Source organism: Acanthochromis polyacanthus, chromosome 18 (assembly GCF_021347895.1).
Source record: "Acanthochromis polyacanthus isolate Apoly-LR-REF ecotype Palm Island chromosome 18, KAUST_Apoly_ChrSc, whole genome shotgun sequence".
Lineage (NCBI taxonomy): Eukaryota > Metazoa > Chordata > Actinopteri > Pomacentridae > Acanthochromis > Acanthochromis polyacanthus.
The window spans coordinates 12450404-12468569 of record NC_067130.1 but is presented as its reverse complement, the minus strand read 5'-3'; the positions used below and the strand labels follow the sequence as shown (position 1 = coordinate 12468569).

General features: G+C 39.4%; 2 protein-coding genes across 2 annotated transcripts; one reads left to right on the top strand and one right to left on the bottom strand.

Moving 5' to 3' along the window:
• Positions 1-2235: 2235 nt before the first annotated feature.
• Positions 2236-9962, bottom strand: LOC110962924 (serine/threonine-protein phosphatase with EF-hands 2-like). Its single transcript, XM_051938945.1, has 16 exons — positions 8773-9962; positions 8543-8684; positions 7192-7246; positions 6870-7045; positions 6649-6763; positions 6498-6544; positions 6253-6419; positions 6055-6091; positions 5572-5721; positions 5122-5466; positions 4827-5012; positions 4263-4405; positions 3890-3996; positions 3204-3367; positions 3010-3097; positions 2236-2718 (listed from the first exon to the last, which is right to left on the bottom strand). Exons 1-16 carry the CDS (start codon positions 9045-9047, stop codon positions 2534-2536), a joined length of 2382 nt encoding a protein of 793 aa, XP_051794905.1. The 5' UTR covers positions 9048-9962; the 3' UTR covers positions 2236-2533.
• Positions 8581-17919, top strand: gsdf (gonadal somatic cell derived factor). The gene is made up of 6 exons (XM_022211004.2): positions 8581-8688; positions 14455-14642; positions 15182-15333; positions 15471-15563; positions 15665-15795; positions 16716-17919. Exons 2-6 carry the CDS (start codon positions 14533-14535, stop codon positions 16863-16865), a joined length of 636 nt encoding a protein of 211 aa, XP_022066696.1. The 5' UTR covers positions 8581-8688; positions 14455-14532; the 3' UTR covers positions 16866-17919.
• Positions 17920-18166: the final 247 nt, after the last annotated feature.

Sequence of the window (18166 nt, the reverse complement as noted above, 5' to 3'; positions counted from 1 at the left end):
TTAGGTTGCTATTTCAACCACATTTTTACCATTTGTTTTTTCTTTTACTTTATGCATAGCTTTTGGTTACCTGTGTACAATAGTTATCCATTGCTTTTAGTTAGCTGTTAAATTCTGTTGTCAAACTTGTTCATGTCCGCTTAAATCCATCCATCCACCGCTTTATCCTCACTAGGGTAAATGGTTGTATTTATGTAGCGCTTTTATCCAAAGCGCTTTACATGATGATATGTCACATTTACCCATTCACACACACTGATGGCGGGAGCTGCCATGCAAGGTGCTAACCACAATCCATCAGAAGCAATTAGGGGTTCGGTGCCTTGCTCAGGGACACCTCGACATGAGCTCGACGGGCCGAGGATCGAACCGGTAACCTTCCAGTTACAAGACGGCCACTTTACCCACTGAGCCATGCCGCCCCAAGGGTATGTCCACTTAAATCTTTAATGAAATTGTGTGTATTTGTAAAGTGCTAGTTAGCAATTCCAAAGCTATCTTTACTTTTAGCTAATCATTTCTACAAGTTTATTCCCAGTTTTAATAAAAGTATTTCTTGCATTTTGTTGAGCAAACAATTTATTTCTTCATAGAAATAGCTAGCAAAAAAAATGCTAACAATTTCAACTGTCCAGACTTGTAGCTCATGATTTCCTTCTGTTTATTGTCAGTTTTCTTGGGGTTCCTTGTGCTCTGTATCCATCCCAATGGCTAACAATTTCCACTGTCTGGCACACTTTGGGTAGCTATTTAAAAAATGTATTCACCTCTTCAACATTTAATCTCTTTTTAAATTATTTATGCATGATTTTGGCTGTTTCTAATGCTTGTCAAATGTTTTAAGCCAACTTTTTGTTTTTCCTCTCAGACCTGCTCAGGTCCACTCAGTTCTTTAATTAAACTGTATAAGCTCTGTTAGCTTGTAGCTTATTGGTTAACAATTTAACCTGTCCACTGATGATTTCTCAGAGTTTCCAATTTTAGCTAGCTTTTTCAAGTATTTGTCCACGCTTTAGTGAACAATTACAGATACTTTCAGGAAGAGTAACTTTTGTAGCCATTTAATCATCTTTTTTGGCACTAAATTTCTTTTTCAGTCATTTATGTATTCTGTTTCTACTGTTTAACTGTTCAGGTCCTCTGAAATCTTTAGATAAATAGCTGTTTTTAATTTTTATTTTTAGATGAGTTGAGCCAGTCTTTCAGCATACCCCCCGCTACTGCAGATGTACACCCTGAGGTACTTGTACCTCTGGTTGGGAGTCACCGTAAAGGTATTTGTTTTTCTATGTGAACAGTGCAACTTTCTCACATGCCTTTTTTGTATGTTTATGATCTGATGAGGTTACACGCAGTTGCGTTGTTGTGGTACTAATACCAGACACCTGACGCTGCTCACTACTTCAGACTGGCTCTTTCCAGCATCTCATCAAAGTAGGGCTTGAGTTGATAGGATTTATGTCGTGGATTCACAGCCCTACAAGGCTGAAAGACTGACTGGCAGTTGAACTGATTAGGCAGCTTTCAAACAGATTATGTCCCCTCGTGCAGTCGGGTTACCAAAGGTCTGAATTTAGAGCACAGGTAGAAGTATACATCCTCCCATCTACGTGGAAGGAGTAAGTGATGGCTGTAGTCACTAGTTTTACAGAAAAGGATGTTTCTTTACTAGCACATGAACTAACGTGTATTTTTAGTTGCTTAAAAAAGCAGACAGAAAATTACTGCTGTTAGATTGACTAATACCAAATTGGTCCATGGGAAGCATAAAATAAAAGCACCTAAACAGTGAAAATGTCCACTCCCCAAATGTAGTAGCTTTTGCTTTATATCACTTTTTTAAATTTTTGATGTACAGTGCTATAACAAATGATTATCATTTGCCAATCTGTAGTTTTTTCCCTAGAGAAATTGGTCTGTAAAGTTTGCAAGGGAGTGAAAATGCTTAAAGTATATAATGATGTCTTTAGATATCTTGTTTTGGTAGTTTATTGTCACATAAGACAAAAACAAGCCATTTGGGAGGCTGAACCTGGATAAAATTGGGTGTTTTGGGCATGTTTACCTTTAATTATTATTTGCTAAATCTTTCTGAAGCTACAAAAGGATTTGTACATTTTTTTCCCCATATGCTGTACTATTTCTTAAGACTTATAAACCAACTGTGATGTGTAAAAATCAGTGGAACACCCCTTTAACTCTTTGTCTCTTTGGGCCAGACATTGTCAACAGCACACTGAGCATAAAAGTTTTTATTCACCAACTAAATTGATAATACAAAAGATATAGAGGATTAATAAAAAAGCTAAAAAAACACACCCTAAGAGATAGACAACATCTATGGTGCATCTGGATAAGTAATGCTTTCAGTTAACCTGCCCATGTCATGTGATGAAGTGCTAGTAACCATTCAAACTTCCTCAAATGTGTTTACAAGTGATGAAGTCCACCCAAGATGGTTCTTTGTGTTTTCTATGATGCAGATCATCAGGAAAATCTAAAATGGTGCAGCTACAGCTCTTGGTCCAGTCTCTCAGGTATGTGCAGAGAGGTCCACCAGTCGGAAAGCCTCCATGAACTCGTTGATATCGATGCTGCCGTCCTTGTTGAAGTCGATGCTCTGGGCCAGGTCTGCGATGGCCTCATCACTGATCTCTGTCTTGAGATGAGAGCTCAGGAGCTTCCAGGTCTGACGAAATTCCTCGAAAGAGATCGAACCTGGAGGAAGAGGCCATTGTTTTAAGCTGCCAAATTTGTTGCATTGAATATCTTTGTTGTGTTGAGAAGCACATACTGATTCACGTTAAGCTAGTCTTATAAGGTGTTGGACTTTGGAAACTCTGCACACGTGCACACTACCTGAAGATTGTGTCAGCTACTTCTAGAAACTCTGGTATTGAAACCTCATTGAGAAGTGGCCATTTTATAATACCAGCCTATCAGATAAATAGGGTAGCGTATGAGGTCATGTTCATAGGTAGAGAAAGAAGAGTTGGACGTCCTACTGACCTGAGTGATCTGTGTCTATGATTCGGAAGATGGTTTCCAGGTTGGAGTGGTTTTTGTACATAGTCTCTAGGATACTTGTGTCAGAAATCTGATGGAGGAGACAAACATATTTTTAGATGTGTCAAGCAATCAGAAATTATTTTACAACTCTGTGGGTGGTCTGTAGGGGAACACAAAGTGAGACATTAAAACACCTCTAGTTTGGGCTCAGTGATGGAGAGCTCCCTTATCCACTGCTGGTAGTCCACCATGCCGTACTTTGTGCTGTTAACTAGCTGAGGACGCAGCACCCTCCAAGGCAGACCCAGATTCAGTACAGTCTCTGTGGCACTGGCCCAGTGCCTGAGAGAGATCATCCCTGAGAAACAGACCAGAAGACGCACTAGTATTTAAATTCTGATATGCTGCCGCCACATCTCTAGTGGGTAAGTATTCTTCTGTTCTTCAGAGCTGAATGTCAGTGTATGCATTAACACAGGAATAACACAGGACTCAGCATCCATGTATCTAAAGGAAACGGCCATTCTTTTAAAGACAGCAGAGTCCACATTGTGTACAGAGAAGACAGATTATTGAGAGAGGAAGGAAGCCATGTAAAACCGGAACAGTCATCTCTAAACAGACGAGGAGTTGACAGCACCACTTATTAGATACTTATCATGCAGTCCTGAGGTCTTTTCCCACACAGTTTCACCATCATTAACACGGGTCATTAGTGGACTGTGTGATTTTAGGGTGACAATAACGGGGTCCCCCCACCCTTTAAGTTAGAAGAGAGAAGGTCTCTTGAATTATAGGTGAAACGTCTTTACAAACCAAAAACAAAGTCCAACAGCTGTCTACTTTCGACCTTTCATCGTTGCTGTTCAGCATAGAGTACCTGTGTTGTTGGGATCAAACTCCTGGAAGGCACTGATGAGATCTGATTTGTGTACAAACAGTTGTTCTCTCAGAGCTCGTAGAGCTGATCTTTCTGTCCACCCGACACTGACAAAAAAACAGAGAGGGAAAAAGTCTCAATAATCTTTCTTATTTTGTATAAACCTTGGAATTTCTGAGAAATTGATGTTTAAACTTAGTTGCAACTGCATTATCACTTTGTAATATGTCTGCGCATTGGTGCATTTTCTTGAAAAACTCTAGATCAATTTAACTCTATACACTGATCTATATACTCTATATATGGTGACTGCTGATTTGTTAACTGGGCATCTAAATGTAATACCAGATGTATATGCTTTCAAAGTGTGTACCTTTGTGTCAGGGTGAGCTCCCTGCTCGTCCTGCTGGCCTGATACTGGATGAAGTGAGGGACCAGATCAGGGCCCATTCTGATGTAGGCTCCTCTATTGCTGCCAACCTCATAGTAGTTAGATGCTGAAAATATAGTCAGCACCTGGATGCAACAGAAGAAAGCTAGTAAATTTGCAAACCGAGCAAAATAATCTTTGTTTTGATAATCGATTCATCAGATTCAATCATTTTGTAGCAAAAAAAAATTGAATTTCTGATTCCAGCTTCCTAAATTTTAAATATTGTCTGGTTTCATTACACCTCTCTGGCAGTAAACTGAATACTTTGGGTTTGTGGACAAAGCAAGAAATTTGAGGAAATCAGTGTTAAACAATTTTCTGACATTTTATAGACTAAACAACTAATAGAATGTATTTAAATAATAAGGAAAATATTTGATGGAGTTATGTTGAAAATGATCAGAAATTGTAGCCCAAATGTACAGTATCTGACCCTTTCTTGACAACATTTTTCACCCATCTTTCCTTTCAGGACCTGTACCTTATGTGTCTCTTTGAGCTCACCCTGCGGTTGTGGCAGAACTCATAGCCATCCTGTTTGCACTCATGGGATCGGATGAGGAGCTGCAGGTTGTGTCTTTCCAGCACCTCCTCAGTGATATCTGGTCCCCAGTAGCAGCCTCCACCTCGCACCTCATTGGGGATGCAGCCATTTTGAGGCATTGGGTCACTCCATAACAGGTCTACTATCTGTATGGATATATCTGTACTGTTAACTAACCCGTCAAACGATTCATAAAATATTAAATTAAAATATGTACATTAGAGAGAATTGCTGTGTATATAAACTGTCACTTACTTGTTTCCATTCTTGCTCATCTGTTTCTGTTCCTGCAGGCTCTGAGTCTGAGTCAGACTCTGACTTATTCATTTCTCCGTAGGACTGATCAAACCCAGCCAACCTGCGTCTCCTCTTCAGCTCATCTTCCAGTGACCAGCTCAGCTGATTGCTGATAGGCAGGTTGTGGAGGGAGCGCCGTGGGGGATTGTGTCTCTGAGCCGAGGCTGGGCTGTGGTGAGTCAGAGAATACACTCGACGCCGACCTTCCACTGGTCCGCCAGCCTCTCCGTTCCTGCTGTTCTGACTCTTGCTGCCATTGACGACTTGTTGGCTCATCTTAGTAGGCCTGAGGGCTGACACATACTGCACACATTCAGAAACACCTGGATTAAATAATATGTTTTGGATTGGACTGGATTTACTCTTTGCAAAATGCCCAAAATACACTTATTTAACTGAAGCTCTTACTCTGTGTCTGTCCACTCTTTCTATGACATTAAGGTCTGTCATGTCAGAGATCCCTCCATGAACAATCAACACCTTGTGGTCGATCACTGTGGCCAGAGGTAGCCAGCTGAAGATCTTTTGGAGAAGTTTTAGGATCTTCTTGCCATGCACCTGCAGACCATGTTTGGTATGGAGTTACAATTATGCCTTTTAGCCATACATACACATGTCTTTACTGTGATCATCTTTAAAGTCTGTTACATGGATTTTCATAAAATTTTATCCAAAAATTATTTATCCTGGGGCTGCACAGTGGCTACTTTCTTAATTTCAGGAATAAAGTCACATATAGAGATTAATGCACCAGTAGTTTTATAACAGTATAACACTTTCAGGAGCCATTCACTTTAGTATTAAGTTTTATTTTGATAGCTTGAGTACATTTTGTAAGTTTTAAAGGAATTTAATAGATTTTACTGTAATGTGGTATTTTCTGAGACTTACCCTGTATTTTCCCAAAACTTCTTTAGTGAAGCCATATCTGAAGAAAACACAAAATGAATACCTATATACACATTAGCTGTAGGTTAAATACAGAGCACTGACTTCATAAAGTTACATTTGAGGCTATGAGGAATCTCTCTATATATATATATATAAAACAGCAAAACAGGGAGAATAACCGAGTAAAGACGAGCTTACCTCAGGTTAACAATGTGGTCCTCGTGGTTCCCTCTGTTCAGGTGAACATCGTTGGGGTAGACCAGCAGGAACCCGAACAGGATGAGAAGAATCTCCAGGGAGTTCTTACCACGATCCACAAAGTCACCATTGAAGACGTACGGCTTCTCAGAAGACGGCAAACCATTCTGTACAGGTTAAGTTCAAAGTGTTAATTGGAATGAACCTCTTTGACTGACAGTATGATCCATTGCATGATTAAATACCTTGTAGAATATCAACAGCAGATCCTCAAGGTGCCCGTGTAAGTCTCCTGGAAAAGATATCAGTGACGACTGTGAGTGTGCTGTGAATGTTTCATGAGCAATTAAGAGAGAACATCAGAGTAAAGTCTATGAAATGCCTGCTGTTTTGTACCACATATTGTAATTTCCTGGTTATGGCAGACGGAGACATAATTGATGTTTGGAAGAATCCTTAGAAGTCTCCAGGTCTCTCCTAGAATCTGCAGCACATATCGAGCATGGAGCTGCTACTGGGAAAAAGCACACATGAGTAAGCTGAGTTCTGGAAAAAAAGACAACTTTTTCTCTGCTTTGAATACCTGTCATTAGTGCGCTTCATTAGTTTGTACTTACTTGTTTGTGCTTGAAAGCCTCCACGAGCTTTGACACGCCGCAGAAGGTCATGGGGAAGGTCAGATGGGGGCCGGTGTAGCTTTCAGGTACCTCAATGCTCTTGTAGCAAAAATATCTTTCCCATTCAATGTCACGGCAGATTTCATTCTCACGAAAGATGTGAGATATTAGGTTTCCTTCATGAAGACAGCAAGAAAAGGAAAGGGAGGTGGATAAGTGTAGGAAGGGAAGCGCCACTTTGTGTTTCTCAGTAGGGAGCAGATTGACTGAGCTCAGATTAGCCAATAATCTAATGAAAGTCAGTGTTGAATCATTGTCTTACTTTCACTGCTGGCTGGAGTGAAGTGGTCCATCAAGAAGCCAAAGAAATTGTACAGCTGCATGAAAGGAAAATATAGCCTTAAAATTTGGATTAACTTGCCATGTCATTACAAAGATTCTTAAACAAGGCTAAGAGTCTATTGCCAAGCTTATACAACCAATTCTGTGAGACTGTTTGGGCAGAGCAAATCTGTATCTGAATGTAGTGTTGGCATCACTGAGCAACACCACTTTAACAACGACTCAGTATATTGTACTTAAATGGTCTGAGAGTACTCTAGACTTTTGCACCTCTTCCTGACTCTGAATTTATCCTGATGAGATAGTATAAATAGCAACAAGGTCCTTGATGAGAACAGAATGAGCCATTAGTTAGATATAGGACTTTCACTCAAGATATGTTTGAGTCCCAGGTGAAGGTACAAATAAATGTTGACTTTTAACTCAGCAATAGTTGCACATTTGAAGTTTCTGCTCATGTGGTGGGAAGAGCGTAGGGGAGAGAGAGGAGCAGGAAGAGTTGTAGGAGAAGGGCTTTATATTTTGAAATTGTGACTTTTCTATTATTTATTTATTTTTGTCTTTTCCATATTTTTGCTGACTGCAGCTTTGAAATGCTTGCATGCTAACATTTAATAATTAGTCTGTATAAATTATGACGGGAGTAAAGGAGGCCATCTATGTCAAACTAGAACAAGGGTGTTTAAATAAAGGAGGGGGTCTACAAAACCATTTATCAGGTACTTATAATGCAGTCCTGAGATCCCTCTTTAGGCAGGTTCGCAAACATTTACACTTCAAAGCATCTTGGGTTGTTAAAATCACATTAACTGTGTGATTTTGGGGCTAAGAAATAAAATCTGGGATTTGCCAAGGGTGAAACTCCTTCAAGAATTTAAAAGATGTCCAGTTGCCCTCTAATGAAGCACTCAAGATTTGACAATTGGCATTAAATAAAAACTACAGCTGGTACTGGGAGGGTTGGTATTATATTTCAGATGTTCAGTCTTAAACCAAAGTACTGAACATGTTAAAATTTTGATTCTGATGATGCCGCTAAAAGAAAAGTCAAGAGAATATCTGAATTGGATTTCCAAATCCACAACTAAGAATATCTCCGATGTCAGAAGAATTTCCACTAATGGTTGTGATGATCCACTCTATGGTAATCAAGACACTTGACTTTGAGCCACAAAAGTGACAGGAACACTAAACGTCTTAGGATCATCTAATGATTCATCCTTTGAGGACCATGAATGTTTTTACAAAATACTTTTCACAATTTATCTGATAGCTTAGTTATTTCAGTCTGAACCAAGGTGATAGAAAATGTTTAAACCTGTGTGACTCACCTTGATCTGATCTTGTTCTCCCGCATATTCAATCGACTGGAAGATGTTCCACGTGCACCTGCGTCTCATCTCCAGCCGAGCGACATACTGCCGGTACCAGCGCTGGATCAACAGAGCTGCTCTGATTGCTGAAGAAGTAAAAGGAAGTAAGTTGAGTTTATTTTCAGTGATCAACACCTTCTTTCACTGTACCATATGTACGCTGAAAGACGTACCTGTGGCAGCTTCACAGTGTGCTTGACATTTTGGTTGAGATTGCAAACGTGAACAAGCACCTGTTGAGAGTATTTTCACATTCAGATTGAAGCTCAAGTTTTAACAGGAAAATGTGGTAGAATAAATTAAAATTACCTGGGGCTGAGATGCTCCCTGAAAATGACATAAAAGACACTGATGTTAGTGTGTTGTAATATAAAAATAAAGCATTTCTTATCATTTTGATAAATGGTGCACCTCTGTCACATTTCTTCAGCTGTAGTTCTGATTTTCCCATGCCACATCCCATGACCCTTTGCTGTTTTCACTGTCAGAGACAAAGATACTTTCATGAGATCTGAGATATCTGACCTTGTGCTTTGCAACCTGGGCGTAGGGCAATAATAGATCTCTATATACAAAATAACACAATTTCCTATTATTACACACTGTCACACTGTTCTTTTGTCTGTTTCACTGCACACTAGACACGAGATCTTCATGAAAACAAGACCAACAGCAACATGAACAAATAATTTGGAAAAATATATTACACTTTACAGCATAATTGTGAAACTGTAATTAGAATAAGCACTTTGGCATTTCATTTAATGTCTGAAACGTACATGTTCCCTGGACAGTTGTAAATCAGAACATTCCAGAGCCAAAACAAAGCACCAACCCAGCCTAAAGGAAGCTTACCTGGCCACGTCACCTTTCTTTCATTACTTCCCCTCACTTCTTCAGCACTTTTAAAGAAACCTTGTCATTATAAACACTCCAGCAGAAGCAAAAGTTGAGTATGCGTTATCTCTTAGACTTTTCCATTCCAGAGGCACAGCAACACGGTGACTGTCATGTTGTTTTTACGCTTCTAGCCATCAGCAGAAACACACCAGCTAAAGGCTGCGAACATCAGAGCTGAGTGTCTCGGACAGTGATCACCTAATCAAAACAAGATGCAAGTGGATTAGGATTAAACCTTACTACCGCTGGCATCTACGCTGAATAAACACATGGCGGCTCTGATAAAGGGCAGCGAGTGTTTTGAAAGGAGGTTGTGTTGGTCTCAGCTCAGGACCTTCAGTGTGTCATCACGGTGACTCATATGATGAATGTTAGCGTCCATACTCTTTCTCTATTTCCAGGAACAACTCACCACTGACTTGTCTGCACACTTTTCTTTTTTTCTCCTTTTGGACTCTAATTTTAATTTTGTAACTGAATCAGGTAATTTGTTAGATTAAATTGTAGGTCTACAACATTTAAGTTAGGCAAGTATATTTGCATAATCAACATTGTATGTGGGCTTTTAACCACAATGTTAAATTACGTAAATATACAAAATAAATAATATTGTAGAGTCTTAACCTTATTATATATTTATACTGTACTTATGCTTAAACTTTTAGGTAAATTCACAATAGCGATCTTATTTCAGTCCTTAAACACATTTTTTACTCAGCAGCTGCTGTTTTAAATGTGCCATACAGCGGTCACTTTAATTGCATAATAAGATATGTCCAACATTTTTATCAAGTGTGAGATATTGTATGTGTCAGAAATTCTCCATCTCTTACAACTGGAACTATACACTGGAGCCTGAGATAAAATTTTCTTCCCATATGGTTGCATATATATTTATGGTTTAACAGGCAAGAGACCCACAAAAAGGAATAAATAATACACAGTTTTGCTTTACAAAGGTCCTTTTTATTGCAGGTCTGTTGGATTGCGCTACATTGTTGCAGCTGGTCGTCCATCTGTCATTTATTCTAATATATGTGCTATCTGCACTGATACCTGCATCTTGGAGTTCATCCTTGTGTTTTGACATCTATTGCTGAATTATTATTTCCCACAGTAGAATGTCTGATAACACAGCTTCACTGTCTTGTTAGATTAAATACTGCTACATTTGTCCAAAGGCGAAAAGTAACCGTCTCTCAAAGGCGGCTTGTTAAACTCCCCTAATAAAGAATGTGTTGAAGTGCATTACAAAACATCTTCTGTGATATCTGCACTGTTTATCATGCAGTTCATCCATCTGTGCATAAAGGCTTCTTGTTAAATCCAGCAGCAGCAGCTGTCGATGGTGTGACTCCCAGCAGTAGTACAACAGGGAAGTTGTGGGAGACGTCTGATCCTCAAGGACTCGCTCATTCACGCACAATCGTATGACTTCTGATGCTGTGGTGTCTGACTGTGACCTTTGGTGTGTATTACTTAGATTGTGCCAACATAAATGTGTCTATACAGTCACTTGGAGCAGAACAACCTCACTATTTGTCCTCATAATGTGAAGCATTAATAGTATTAGCTATGATTAGACTGCTGGAGAAATCAAACGAGCAGTTCAGACCCTACATATTTCAGCTTGTTTTTGTTCAGTAACTTCAACTTCAGCAGAAAATACATTAAAGCACCATGTCTCCACTTTAAATTGAGTGAATAAGAACTGTGTGGGAGACTTGGCCTCTTCTTGGGCAGCTGTGTGTCGACACGCGCTGATACAAGACATGCAAAGCTTTCTTGTGCAGCTAATAAAAACTGTTGACGTGTGATACGGACCTGCAGAATGTAAAACTTCCAGGCATGCGTTGATCACATAGCGTAAAAGGATGAAAAGAAGAAAAATAAGTGCTTTGATGTTTTCATCTCAGCTCACTGTGGTAGATCAAAACCTAAGAACATTTACTCAAGGACTGTGTCTAATTACAAGTGAGATACCTGGACTGTACTTGAGCATTTCAGTATTTGATACTACAGAAATGTTGTCATTCTTACTCCTCTCTATTCATTTAACAGCTGACAGGCATTTTCCTGCAGGACTTTAATTTGCAAGCAAATATTTTTTGCATGGCTGCACTGAGGCTTTTGCCTAAATGAGCTGAATTCTTCTGTCATTCGCTTTCGCGTCTTTCATAACTCTAAACATGCAAACGCTCTACAGGTCTGAACAACACCATGAAGATCTCATTCTCCAGTCTTATTATTACAATAATCATGATTATCGGCAGGTCTCAGCTTCTCGGTGCTGGAACGCTCTCAAAAAATGGCAAACTATAGCCTGGCAGAATTTCGTGGGTGAGATCATGATTGTTGCCACATAGCAGAAACACCAAAAGGATAGATTTTACCTTCATTCACCTCTTTCATTCATTCTATGATTCTCTTATTGCCAGGAAAACCCCATGGAAAGACCGAACCAGTAATTAAATGCGTGTGCGAACAAGTATTTCTTAATGTAGCGTATTTGTCTGCGCTATTGATACAGAAGTATAAGCTATTCCATTGTTTATCTTTTTAAAAGATTGAATAACTGAGCTGCGGTGGAAGGAGATTTTTTAATTAAGTATAAAGCGCCTCGGGCTGCACAGTGGAGTAGTGGTTAGCACTTTTGCCTTGCAGCAAGAAGATCCCGGTTCAAATCCCGGCCTGGGTCTGGGATCTTTCTGCATGGAGTTTGCATGTTCTCCCTGTGCATGCGTGGGTTTTCTCCGGGCACTCCGGCTTCCTCCCACAGTCCAGAAATATGCTGAGGTTAATTGATTATTCTGAATTGCCCGTAGGTGTGAATGTGAGAGTGATTGTGTCTGTATATGTAGCCCTGTGACAGACTGGCGACCTGTCCAGGGTGTCCCCTGCCTTCGCCCGAGTCAGCTGGGATAGGCTCCAGCACCCCCCATGACCCTAATGAGGATCAAGCGGTGTATAGAAGATGGATGGATAAAGTGCCTCAACAACAATGTACAATTTTGATTAAAAGACCTGCATTCAAGCAATATTAACTGTAACATGCACAGAAAAAGTACCTTTTCATGAAGTAATTAGTTCCCCGGGCTGATATACTGTACTACTAGATGGTTAATACTCCAACATATAAGCAGCATTTTATTACTACACTCAACAAAAATATAAACGCAACACTTTTGTTTTTGCTCCCATTTTTTATGAGATGAACTCAAATATCTATAACCTTTTCCACATACACAATATCACCATTTATCTCAAATATTGTTCACAAATCTGTCTAAATCTGTGATAGTGAGCACTTCTCCTTTGCTGAGATAATCCATCCCACCTCACAGGTGTGCCATATCAAGATGCTGATTAGACACCATGATTAGTGCACAGGTGTGCCTTAGACTGCCCACAATAAAAGGCCACTGAGGCCTACAAGTTTCTATAATTTGTTCAATACAATGAAAAAAATAAGCATCTAGACTTTGCTTTCATCTTATTTTTTTGTGGAATATTGGATAATTTTACCCGTTTGGGTGCTAAAAAATATTCTTTCTTTTGTGGAACTGATAACAACTCGTGGAGCTCTGAAACAAAGGAAAATTAGTATGTTTGTTTTTAAGGAGAAATGGATCAAGTATAGTCTTGACAGAGTTTTCATCAATAGAGAAAGAGGGAATAATGTTTTTGTGTTTATCAGGGGAGATTTCTGACTTTCATGTCAAGCCAGGAAACACAAGGTAACACAAGAAACTGATAATGAACTGTATGCCGACATGAATGGGCAGCTTGTGGCTTATAGTTTGGTCATCTAGTGTTAAAAAACCTGCAAAATCAAAACTCTCTGTATGTATGTGGCTTGTGCCTTTCCTGACAGTAGATCGTGGCCATGGTGGAGGAAATATTCAAATGCTTTACTTAAGTAAAAGTACTAATACTATACTACATAAATAGTCTACTTCAAGTAAAGATCCTGCATTCACGGCATTCCAAAAGGTATTGCAGCAAAATTTACACAAAAAGAAGTACTCATTTTGCAGTAAAATGATCCTTAATGCACATGTGTTGCATTTTATTGCATCATTTTAAGTACTTTACATACTGTTGGGTAGTTTAATCTACAGCGGTGCATCCATTCTATAAGATCATAATGTGTTTATTACCCTGTGGAAACCCACACGTCTCTTAAAATGCAACTTTTCATGAGCTTCAGAAAAACAGCCCTCTTTCCAGCTTTGTGAGAAAAGCTGGAAAAAGCTACAGCCACTCCAAAAAAGTTCTTAAATATTTTGTTTAGCATGAGAAGTGAGAATTTTCTCAACCCATGTAGGAACATTTGGTCCTTCAGTTTGTCACAAACATCACGAAATTTTAAGGTTAACGGGACGGGAAGGGTGTAAAAAAAAAAAAAATTGTAATCTGGAGAGTAACTAAAGCTGTATTTATAGATTTGCTCTGAAATGCAGTGGAGTAGAAGTACCAAGCTGTATAAAATGGAAATAGTGAAGTAAAGTACACGCTGTATGTATTTTGCTACATTCCACCACTGGGTTGGGTCACTGCTTTAACCAACACAGTTTTATTTTAAATTCTTGTTGAGATTCCAAAGTGTCCAAAGATTCCAAACATGTTGCGTGATTTTTTGGGGGGGAAAAAAAGCAAAAAGTTTTGTCCTGGATTGAAATTCTGTCTGCAGGCACACGTACTGCAACATCCATTCATGGTAAATCTATATGCTTTATTTCTGTTTCACTCCCACCTTTCATTCCTGAATGTCTGCTTGCAGTTTCTCTTTCTTTCTCTCTGCTTGTTCTTTTTGCACTTGTTCACACAGTTCAGGGGACAAGGCAACAATGTTAAATATCTCAAGGCCATGTTGGGGTACAAGAAGATAAAAACCCAGGTTCCCAGGCCCTGACAAACATTACCTAGTGCAGCATCCCTGCCTCATCACTCCCATCTCTTCCAACCAGACGTACAGGAGCGACCGCAGCCGTCACTCATCGCCAGTCTGACCCGAATCTGTAGACTGACCATCCTGCTCTTCCAACATGTCTTTTGCATTCATGATGATGATGTTTCTGAGCTCCTCAGTGGCCATGGCATTTGTGCTGCATCCAGCCAAGGAAGAACCTGCAGCTTCTGCTGTTTCCCATCACAGGTTGGTATCAACCCTTTTTGTGCAACAAACAAATCTTTTTGAGCAGATTACGACAGTTTCATGCAATGTTTAGTCAGTTGTTACAATTATATTAATGCAGGGAACATTGAAAACCATCCTCAATAACCGTTTTTAAACTATGTGAAATGTGTATCATGTTAAATAGGCCGCATGGGTTAAATACTAGATCCAACGTATGATTCAGGTTCATGTTGCCTGTCTCTGCCTATCATTCCAAGAGGGATAGGCAGAGACAGGACACAGTGTTCTTTTCAAGCTTCAACAGTTCCATCAATCACTGAACAAGATAAGACTTCTGTCACTAGACTCAGCCAAACATCTGTGAAACGCTTCCACAGTTCATTTAGGGTACTGAGTCTGTGAATGTCCAGCAACGATTAACACAAAGTCATTAATTCATTTTTTCTTCTTTTGATTGTCACTTGTGATGTAAAATATGTAGGATTTCAATTCCAGTACATTTCTGCAGAATCATTTTTCATGTGATCTATCAATGTAACGCTGTATATGATGCTCAGGTGCCAGAGTGATTCACTGCAGGCCGTCAGGAAGAATCTCCTCGCTGGTCTCAACTTGCAGACTGAGCCACAGCTGCCTGCCGGTGTGCTGGATAGTGTCAGGGAGCAGTGGAGCAAAATGTTCAGCCCCGTTTCACACAGAGCCGCCACAAGTAAGTGGAATCCAGAATATGAAGAGACAACTGTAGATCCCATGCTTTTCCACTCTGAATGGAATCCTCAGTGACGATAAACCACAGAAATTTTTTTTTTTTTTTTTTTTACAGTGTCTTTTTCTTTGTCCTTCCAGTTCCAGCAGCCGATGGCTACTCTGTGTCACCTGACAGTAAGGACAGTGCGAGCCTGAAGTGCTGTTCCACGGCCTCAGAGATCTTCATGAAAGGTAGAATGTGTGTGCATGTTCATATGAACTATATATTAGTATGCACAGTTTTTTGGTTTATTTTTTTAAACAATATCGTAATGCTATCCTATATTTGGCAGATCTGGGCTGGGACAGCTGGGTGATCCATCCTCAGAGTCTCACCATTGTTCAATGTTCACTCTGCACCTCTGACATGAACACTGTGCAGTGTCCACCATCCCACTCCAACATCCAGGATGCCAACTCACAGGTATAATTCTCAAAGACCTTTCAACGCCAGAATGATTAAGTAATATATAAAGTGTGTAACGTATAGATATGGCTCTTCATTTCCAGATAAAAATAAATCTACCTTTGGAGATCTGCACAATATCTTCTTTACTTGACTGTAGAGAAGAAACACCATAAGGCTATACAAAGTAGGAATACTGCCATATGTATGTTACTTAAGCACCATGGTTTAGTCTGTGTAATTAGTTACTGCCAGCACTGTGCCCGAGTTTCACAGTCTTGGAGCAGCAAATAGAACAAAGTACAGCTTCTGTCTGTGTGTTCTGGAGGTGAAACAGCTGCCAGTAGATAAGAATGTTTTCTTCTTTTCCCTGCCAGCATAGATGTACTTTGCCAAACACAAGTCGAGACATTGCACGGAGCAGGCCAACCAGCTCAACCAATCCGCATCGCAGCAGCAGGAGTGTATTATGAATTAGGTGTACAAAAGAAAAGAGGGGGGGGGAACAGGCTCATACTGATTTTTTTTTTAATCCAGCTAACTTTTATTAATTGTGGAGGAACTCACGATTTATTTGAAGTAACTTTCTAATATATTAGTTAGTATGTTTTTGCAGTTCTATAAAAGGTATGCATAAAACTTCATGAATTTTTACTTTTGTTAAATCTTAATGCAAACTTTGTGTTAAAAAAAACACTGCAGCTTTTAAAATAGCTTTTTTTTTAAAGGTTGCTTTTTGTTCTTTGGTATTAGTTAATATTAAAGCTTCTTTATTTTTCTGTATTTTATTGTGTGGAACACTCCCACCTGAAACAGATGTTTGCATTTTCACAATATGGCATCCTGTCCTTAAAGAGATTAACTTGTCTTGAGTCTCAGTCTTTTCTTTTTTCCAGAGTGTGGTACCATGTCTGACTCTGCTCTTTGTCTCTCTCCAGGACCAGGTGCCGTGCTGTCAGCCCACCTCCCAGGAAATGGTGAACATCGTCTACATGGACGAATCCAGCGCCATTGTCGTTTCCTCCGTGCAGCTGACTCGCAGCTGTGGCTGTGGACATGGCAGCATCCTGCAGCCAAACACAGAGTAGGCAGAGGCCGGTTTTACAGGCCTGAATATGTGACACGAGCTGTATGCATCAAAAATGATCATCATATGCAGGCCTTTCTTCTAATATAACCACCTGTGTTGCTTTTGTAGATCTGTCTTAGATTCTTACTATATTCAGCACAGATCATGGGAACCAAAGTCTCCTTAAGAACTCACTTTTCATTCCTGCTACTCTGTTGTATCAATACAGATTTGTTGGTAAAACTGATATGACAATAATCACACGTTATTTGCTCTCCAACTACAATCTAATTTCCCTAGGCACTAAGTGCTGGAAATTACTGAGTGAAGTGCAGCTGATACCAATCTTTAAATAAATCTCCTGAGTGCCGACCACTATTTATGGCTGCTATTTATTGCTCCTTCCAAAAGTGTGAGACTGTCCAGAGCCAAATCCTCTCACTCACCAGTTTTTGACATGTATAACAACTTGTCCTCTTATGGAAAAGAATTTGATCTCAATAGGCAAACTGCGGTCATTGAACTGAGGTTGTAAATTGTGTAACGGCTTGCTGTTTGGCGTGAAAAGTTTTTTGTGGGAAGAGCAATGAAAGAATTTTGTGGTCACCGGATGAATGCCCTGAATCTAAAACCTTAGTATCAGTTTCTCCTGGATATGAACAGCATCTCTGCTGTGACTTTCTACTTGTTTCCACTGGTTCTGCTCTAATTTGTTCTGTGTTTGAATATGAAACATTTATTTTTGATTTACATACGATAATCTGAGTGGTTTTCCATGCATTCATAGCCAAAGAGTTCTCGTTTTTTCTTGTATGTCTTATAATTGGTCACAGTTCTCAGTTGTGAACTTTTTATTTTCTCAACACATTTTTGTTTTTTTAAATTTTTTATATTTACTCTCACTGATATTCTAAAGTTACCTCACCATACACTGTTTCTAGTATTTCTCACAAGTGCACTACATTTTGATCAAATGCAAAATGTTTTAATGTGCTCATGACACTGTTTAATTATTTGTACCAATTCACTGATTTCTTGCTCTCAATTATTTGAATAAAAATAATTGAAATATACATTTTTTGTTTGTTTCAATTGCTATTCAATTTGAAGTTTTCACTTGGATGAAGTTAATAATCTTAATTAAAATGACAGTATATTTGGTTTCTTATGCCAGACTTTCATGGGTTCTTGGCTGACAGACAGTTTCATGTCAAGTCTAGAGGGAGGGAATTAGCACATAAAGAAATTTTGGCTCTGTACTCTAATAAAAAAACAGCTGCTGGGCAAAGCGCAGCATGATGCGCACTTCAGAGCAGCCTC